This window comes from Cucurbita maxima, unplaced genomic scaffold, assembly GCF_002738345.1.
Source record: "Cucurbita maxima cultivar Rimu unplaced genomic scaffold, Cmax_1.0 Cma_Scf00035, whole genome shotgun sequence".
Lineage (NCBI taxonomy): Eukaryota > Viridiplantae > Streptophyta > Magnoliopsida > Cucurbitales > Cucurbitaceae > Cucurbita > Cucurbita maxima.
In genome coordinates, this window is record NW_019272051.1 from 291521 (window position 1) to 300031 (window position 8511).

Here is an 8511-nt window from a genome sequence, read left to right on the forward strand (position 1 = left end):
AGCCCAAAGCAAAGTCATGAGGGCTTATGTTCAAAGTGGACAATATATACCTTTATAGAGAGTCGTGTTCATCTAATATGGTATCATAGTCATGCCCTAAACTTAATCGTGTCAATAGATTGACAAATCCTTAAGTGTCAAACAAATGACTACATGAGTCGAGCCTCGCATAGTAAAGAATGACTATATGAGTCACATCGATTAAGAGAAGGCGTACGTTGTTCAAGGGATGGTGTTAGATGCTGAAGTACTTTGTTCGAGGAGAGGTATTGGATGATGAAAATCCCACATCAACTAATTTAGAGGGATGATCATGGGTTTATAATCAAAGAATACTCTCCATTGGTATGAGGCCTTTTGGGGAAACCCAAAGTAAAGCCATGAAACTTATGCTCAAAGTGGACAATTTCATACCATTGTGGAGAGTTGTGTTCATCTAACAAAGAACCATACATTTTCCGTCCCCATTGTATTGTATAGACCAATACACGAACAAAAAATAAGCCAATTACAAATGCGCACCGAGTCAAAATGAGTACACATCCAATCCCAACTCTGCTATCATCTTCATATGGCAAAGCACAATGTTCCCAAGGACTACAAAAATAACTCTCTTTCCCTTTCCCCACCGCTGCAGACGATACCGAGATATGAAGGACATTTACTGCATCTTTCGACTCGGTCATCAGCTACAAAAGCATTGTGGGACTATGCAGCAGACATTATGCACTCGATTGCTTGTTTGCAGATACCAGTCATTGTGGCCTCCGGGCCGAAAACCTGTGGGGAGAGGGCGGTAAGTTCAAAAATAAATGCATAAAGCATATCAATGCCGAGTCTAAGGAGCTGTAACAAAGTTTTATAATGAGTATCTGCTATTGGAACACAGACAGCTGACCTCCCACCCATTTTCAGTCTGCAGTAATCGCGGAGAATGGGGACTTGTTCATCCATCCTACGATCTAAATGAAGCGTTTCATAAAAATTCCTTCCCTCCAGGGTCGTCTTTATTGATATCGATTCATTCCAATACCCCACTTTGAATTATGTGATGATTCAATGATTAAGCCAAGAAGTTCTACTTGTAGAGAAGGATTAAAAATATGAAGGTACCATACCTCGAGGGGAACTCCGAGCTCTTCTCCTAGAGCGCGCATTTTTGCGAGACCAGTTTGATAATTGGGACCACCTCTTCGAACATAGATATGCATTCTTGCAGCCTTCAATTTCGTTTCCTGGTAGATAACTAAAAAAGATTAGACAATTCTTAGAGGGAGAAAAAAAAAGAACTGAAGAACAAAACATTCTAATAATGACGCACTTTCTCCCTTAGAGCTCGGATAATTCCATTGAAAGTAGCAGCAACATCTGTGAAGTTAGCTATTCCTCCTCCAATTAGAAGGGCTCGCTTCCGCCCATCGGGGTCAGAAGTAGCACACTGGATGTCATCAAGATTCAAAATTAAATACTTTCGTGACAAAGAAATTATTCCTATGACATATAGAGATGCTTGAACTGAGGGCGTGTGAACATTAATTCTTACATCGATAACAACTCGGGCATATTGCAACACCTCCTCCTCATTTGGAGCTCCACTGTACTCTGCATAATTACCAAGCTCAGATGCATAACCCAAATCTCCAACCTACCAGTGATAGACAACGTGGCATCAATAGCAATGTCTTTGGACCATATCATAATCATCAAGAGTCACACAATGTCTTAGGACAACTTACAGTGTCGGCATATATAACACTAGCGCCCCCTCCGGCCACCATCGTCCAAATGCGCCCTTTTGGGTTCAAAACAGTGAATTTCAAGGATGCACTTGTCTGCAAGATCAGCACTATGATGTGATTCTAACTTTATACACTTCCCTTTTCCTTTTTTTATTATGATTATTTGGACTAGATTATTTATGCTCCTCTCAATCTTGTGGAACAACTACGGATTCAAAAAAGGTTCATTATAAGAAGAAACCATACAGCTTTAAAGATCTTAAATGGTTTGAACCCATGAGTCAAAGACACGATGTCCTTTTGATCATCAGACCAAATCATAGTGTTTAATCTACAACTTCATATCATGATTAACCTTCATGGCTTCAGTCAAATATTGAGAAGTGAAAACATAGATTATTTCTAAGCATCAATAATGACATAAAATGAGTTACCTTCTCATCTAAAGAGTGCACAAAGCTTTCTGTAGGGTTTAGCACTCGACCAAAGGGCAAAGGAAATTCAATGTTTCCCCATCTGAAAACAGCATATTACAGATGAGAACCACAAAGGATGCATTTTTCATATGGAAATGATTTTTCTTTTTTCTTTTGCTGAGAATTAATGAACATGTGTTCTTTTGTGAACAAAAAAAGTGGCATACATTATTAAATAAAAAATGTACTGAGAATGTATATTATCAAAAAAAGAAAATATATACTTCTTAAAGTTTTTGAAGGCAGCAGTGTCATCCAATTCCCCCCTCATATCCAGTGGATACGGCTCCCCATTGACCAGGGTAAATGGATTCATCTCCAGGAAAGTGAAGTCCAGATCTGTAGAGAATTTAAGCCACTCTAAAGTCAAATGCCATTATTCTGCATTATTTGCAAGATAAAATTGTCTGAAAGCATATGGATGGATGTCCAAAAAATCCGTGAAAAATATCTACAGTATTATTCTCTCATTAGATAAGCGCCACGTATATATGCCTGGGCATATACATCTCTAGAATATTTACGAGAAGATGGTTTCATCATCAGATATTGTACCTTGAAATACACTAAACACACCCATTATGAAGTCACCAATCTTTCCTCGAATCTGGGCAAATACAGATGGTGCAGTAAGTATAACAAAATTATAGGAAAACTGAGCTGAAAATAAATCATTAATTAAATTAACAAAGATAAAGGACTCTTTCAACCATGAGAAAGTTAAGAATAAGAGTGTATAGGAAAGTAAGCAATACAGGAAATTCGTAGTAAACCATCAAAAGTGGTAGAATGGAATGAAGACTAAATCCTAAAGCGTTATTCAACACTAGCATGTTGCACATTTACAATGGAACTTCAGAGAATTTTTTTTATAACTGAGCTGAGTACAGTCGATGTATTTGAAATTCTTTCCAGCATTCGCCATTTCCAAGATGAAAAAGATTGAGAAAGAGGGGCAATAGGTGCTTGTATGGCAATGCCCTGACTACATCATATTCCTTGGCAACTGGAACTTTTTATCACAGGTAATTTAAACTTGAAGCATACACAATCATTACAGACCTATCCGTTCAAGAACATCCTAAAAATTATTATGTGAAGCTTAAGCTAACAACTCACCTTCTCTTGGTGGTGGCAATAAGTCCTCATCTTTTGATTCTTTTTGGTTTTTGGTACAACACAATGCCTCTTGGTGGTGTACAAATCATACTAAATTCTCTAGAAATTACAGCCTTTTAATGATTATTAACAATTGGAAGGCTCTACTTTGTTAGTTTTGTGGGGAGGAGAGGTAATCTCAACCTTTGTCCTGAGGCTGTTTCTCTCTTTCCCGTGGAGGAATATACCTTTCGGTTTCTTAAAAAACAAATAAATAAATAAAATTAACATCTCACTGCTTTGGGATGGATGACTTTTTTCAATCTGTTCTCCATCAATAACTACTAGACTGACATTTATATCCGTTCTTTGCAACCTTCACATCTACTATTGCTCTTGCTCAGTTTCCCATCCACAGCTGCTAAATAAACTTAAAGAATTAGGAGAGATTGCCGTTGGGAAAAGGTGAGGCACATCAGTGAACTCTATTTGATTGGTTGATCAACTGCTACTGAAACTGAGATGTTTAGTGGTCTAGCCAAAGGAAACACCATCAGGAAAGCCATTATCTTTGTAGTTCCAAGTGGTTCTCTACATACTATAAGTGTCTAATAAAATTTCCTCTTTTTGGCATTGCGTTGAAGCAAGTATGACCTTCAATTCATAAAGATGGTTAGTTTTCAACAAAATGTGGATAGGGATAGGAGTTGATCTCATTTAAAGTAGATCAGTGAGCCTCACTCACTTCAGTCTAGACGACCCACTCTCTCAGCTGCGGTCAATTTTGTATAACATAAACCTTGAGAGTTCCAGGAAATTCTTGAACAGTTCTTAAATGATATCATCATATATTCTTTTTTCTTTTTCCTTCTTTTTGAGATATACGTGAAATGCATTATTTTGTATTCTTGGTTATCAATGCTACTTTTACTTCTCAATGGGGAAAATACCAACAAAAAAAAAATTCCTCTCTCTTTCGTTCTCTTAGTTATCGATACAACTTTTGCTTATCGAGAAGAAAAATGCCCCAAAAAAAAAAAAAACACAATAAAAGGCTACAATGTGTTTGAAGATAGAAAATTGAACTCCAGAACAAATTATAAATGAAACTGACCTCCAAAGGAAGTGTAGCTATTAACGGAGCACATGCCTCAGGTGTAAGAGGTTTTTCAGTTGGTAAGAAAATCGTCTTGACCTGTGTGAAAACAAAACAAATAAAATTTTCCACCCGAATCCGAGATGAGAAAATATAATTGCAGTACTGAGAAGATGTTAGTGAAAATCCAATGCCTACCTTATCCCAGTTCTCTTCAATTTCAATACCCCCACACTCTGAAAAACTTATTGTGCAGCCAAGCCTTTCAGAGACAATAGATAGGTAATACTCTTGATCATGGGGAACAAATGGCTCAACAATGAATGTCGTAATTGGAGCCTTGCAACCACCCATCTCGACCTATCATAAAAAGACAATCAGTTCATACCAAACAGAGATAGATAGAATTCAAAAGATCATGAAGGTGCGAAAGAACAATCACCTGCACACCAAGGCGTGTCTTCACAAACTCCGCAACTTGAGCTAGATCCAAATTCAAAGCTACCAAACCACTCTTTCCACGTTTCCCAAATAACATATCCGGTTTCACTACCAACCGAGTGGATGACAGCCATGGTTCATTATTCGTCAGCTCAGCGAAGTCGGTCGACTGATTTACCTGTGGCTCAACAAATTCCATTAGATATGTATAATATATGACAATAAGTGAAACAAAATGATTGACTAATCAAACTCTCTGGCTGATTGATTCACACAGTCAAACAAAATGCACTTATTCAAGAAATGAACAATAGGAACTTCTTAAAAGGAAATGGGACATAAATAAGATAAGAGTCCCACAACTTCATTTCAATCATCTAAATTTCACTTTCATTTCTGAACTGGAGAATGCTTCCAAATCCAACCGGTTACTGTTTCCGATGAAAACAAAATCGAAACCAAAACCTCGGCATAAACAAATCCCAATCTAGAACTGGGATCCCATCCGACAACATAAAACCAATCCAAACTAGAAAGCAACCTCATAAAAATCTAGATCGACAAACCGACAGAGCCATCAACACAAGATTGCGCCAATTTGATAGATTTGCACCAAAAACACGACGGAAATTGAACCCAATGAACATCAATTGAAATTCCAACATACGACGATGAAAACCAAAGACAAATCAGATAGTTTACATAAGAACATGAGAACATATGTATTATGTATATTAACCTGAGCAGAGCAGATCTGGAGATCGATATTAACGAGGCGTTTGAGATGCTCCTTGAGAAGCCTCTTAGAGTCGTACTCTCGAATCTTCTTCCTAGCCATTACCCGCTTCCTCTTGTTGTTCCGATTGAAAAAATGTCGAATGACGAAGGCCTTAGGCGGAGAGTTTCAACGCTGGGTTAGGTGAGTCGGTGACTCAATTAAGAACAAAGGTTAAGTTCTTACACAAACATTCACAGTAACTGAAAGAATAGCGCGCCACGATGAACTAAACGACGTCGGGATGGACTCTTTCAACGGTCAACGGATAAAACGACTTTTTTTTTTTTTTAAATTAATAATAATTATATGCTTTCACTATATATTATTCTCCATCTTTTTTCCTGTTCTTTCATCTATTTCTCGCTATTGCTGATTCTCGTGTTTAGCTACGATACTCATGAAGTTGATTACGAGATCTCAGCTCACTATGCTCATAAGGTCAATAGACTATCACTGTATTGTCTTTTTGACGATCTAATAATTTTTATGATTTTTCGTTCGATAGCAAGATAAGGTTCTTTGAGCACTTAAAATAGTACCACGATAAGGTCTTCTAAAAGCTCACAATGTTTCTTTCCCTTTCCCACGAGGTTTAGGTTCTTGTGTTACCTCTTTGCACTCTCTATGTAACGACCCAGATCCACCCCTAGCAGATATTGTCCTCTTTGGACTTTCCCTTTCGGGCTTCCCTCAAGGCTTTAAAACGCGTCTACTAGGGAAAGGTTTCCACACCCTTATAAATGGCGGTTTGTTCTCTTCCCCAACCAATGTGGGACATCACAATCCACCCCCCTTCGGGACCGAGCATCCTCGCTGACACTCTTTCCTTCCTCCAATCGATGTGGGACCACCCCCAAATCCACCCCTTTGGGGCCCAACATCCTTACTGGCACACTGCCTCGTGTCTACCTCCCCTTCGGGGAACAGCAAAAAGGCCATCGTTCAAGGGTAGATTTCGACGTTGATTTCGTAGGGTTTGGCTTCGTCGGAGCTTCGTCGGTTCTCACTGTCTTTCTCGTTCTTCTCACTATTTTTCTCTCTTGTAGGTGTCTTGAAGGTGGCTGAAGGTCGGGTTTGGTTTTCGTGATGACCTCGACGTCGAGCCACTTTGTGGGTAGTGTGCAAACGAAAACTCCAGCGTTCGCTAGAGTTTTCGGTCTCGCCGACGACCATGGGATTTTTTTTTTATTAGTTTTTTTTTATCCGTTACACTCCTACCCGTTTTTATACATTGTGTTTTGTGTCTCCTCTTCCTAGGGCCTCTAGTTTGTAAACTAATTGTGTAACAACTCAAATCCACTACTAGTAGATATTGTCTCCTTTGACTTTGGATATGAATCTAACCACTCATCAATTGCATGTATTCAAAATAGCAATTACAATAAGCAATGCAAAGAAGATTCAAGTATCAAATCAAGAAAAGAATTGAGTGGCAATAAATATCGCTCGAGTGATTTGAAGACTTTTTGTTTTTAGTAATTGAACTACATTTAAGATTATTTATGTTATGTCTTTCCATTCAACTTTGGATTAGTCTTGATCAAGCTAATTCTAGAGTGAGTCGTCTTGGGATTTAAGAGTAACCATCATAGATTCCAAGTTCGATCCACTCATTGGGGGTGAACATCCTTGCTAACTGACTCTTATACCAGTTGTAATAGTCTAAGTTCACCGCTTGCAGACATTGTCCGTTTTGGCCGGTTACGTATTATTATTAGATTCATGGTTTTAAAACGTGTTTGTTAGAGAAAGGTTTCCATACCCTTATAAAAAAATGTTTTGTTCCCCTCCAACTATTGTGGATATCTCTACGTAATGGGCCAAAAAAGATAATATTCGCTAGCGGTGAGCTTGAGCTATTACAAACTAGGGTCGTTGGGTTAGAGTTCTTTTATCCCTAGCGTTGCTCCTGGCCCAAACAAGTCCTATCATATTATGGTCGACTATAAGTTCGACGGTTATGGGAAGATCATTGTACCAAGCTTTATAAGTTATTGTTAAGGCTTATGGTCGTGATAGTGAAGCGATCGAAACAAAGTTTCAATAGTATTTGGTCCTAAATCTCGCTCTTTAAGTACGTAATTTGAAAAGCTTTCTTAAATTGTCTTCATCAAAATGTTGATATGTTCGTGCATTTTGCGAGATCCCACGTCAGTTGGAGAAGAACAAGACGTTCTTTATAAAGGTATGAAAACCTCTTTTTAATAGATGCATTTTAAAACTGTGAGGCTGACTGCCATACATAACGAACAAAAACAGAGAATATTTGTACTAGTAGTTTAGGTTGCATGTAGAATCATTCAAGCTCGACATGATCGATTTTTCTTGTGGAGCGATTCGAATCTCAAACAAGTGTTCTTACATTGAGATATTTGATCAATAAGAATCATTCAAGCTAGATTCGAATGTCAAACAATGTTTTGGTCTTAACCTATTCAATCAACAAGGTAATTTGAATTTTACTTTCCATTAGATTTATTATACAAATATTTTTTTTTTTTAAATATATAAAAATTAAACCCAAACCAATAATAATGATATAAAATTGAGAGTGTGATGTCCCACATTGGTTGGGAGGAAAACAACCTTCCCAGCAGATGCGTTTTAAAGCCCTGAGGGGAAAACTTAAAGAGGACAATATTTGCTAATGGTGGATTTGAACCGTTAGAAATGGTATCCAGACACTGGATGATGTGCTAGCCTTCTCGCTCTTCCTCGAAGGAGGTAGACACAATGCGATGTGCCAGGAAGGACACTGGCCCCGAATGGAGTGGATTGTGATGTTCCACGGTTAGCTGGGAGGAGAACAAACACCCTTTTGTAAGGTGCGGAGAGAGGGGTGGATTGTGATGTTCCACAAAAAAAAAAAAAAAAAAAAAAAAA

General features: G+C 38.1%; 1 protein-coding gene across 1 annotated transcript; it reads right to left on the reverse strand.

Moving 5' to 3' along the window:
• Positions 1–406: 406 nt before the first annotated feature.
• Positions 407–5811, reverse strand: LOC111467875 (ATP-citrate synthase alpha chain protein 2). The gene is made up of 12 exons (XM_023112960.1): positions 5590–5811; positions 4852–5028; positions 4608–4769; positions 4428–4508; positions 2771–2822; positions 2440–2554; positions 2174–2255; positions 1737–1832; positions 1544–1645; positions 1322–1438; positions 1119–1235; positions 407–780 (listed from the first exon to the last, which is right to left on the reverse strand). Exons 1-12 carry the CDS (start codon positions 5686–5688, stop codon positions 709–711), a joined length of 1272 nt encoding a protein of 423 aa, XP_022968728.1. The 5' UTR covers positions 5689–5811; the 3' UTR covers positions 407–708.
• Positions 5812–8511: the final 2700 nt, after the last annotated feature.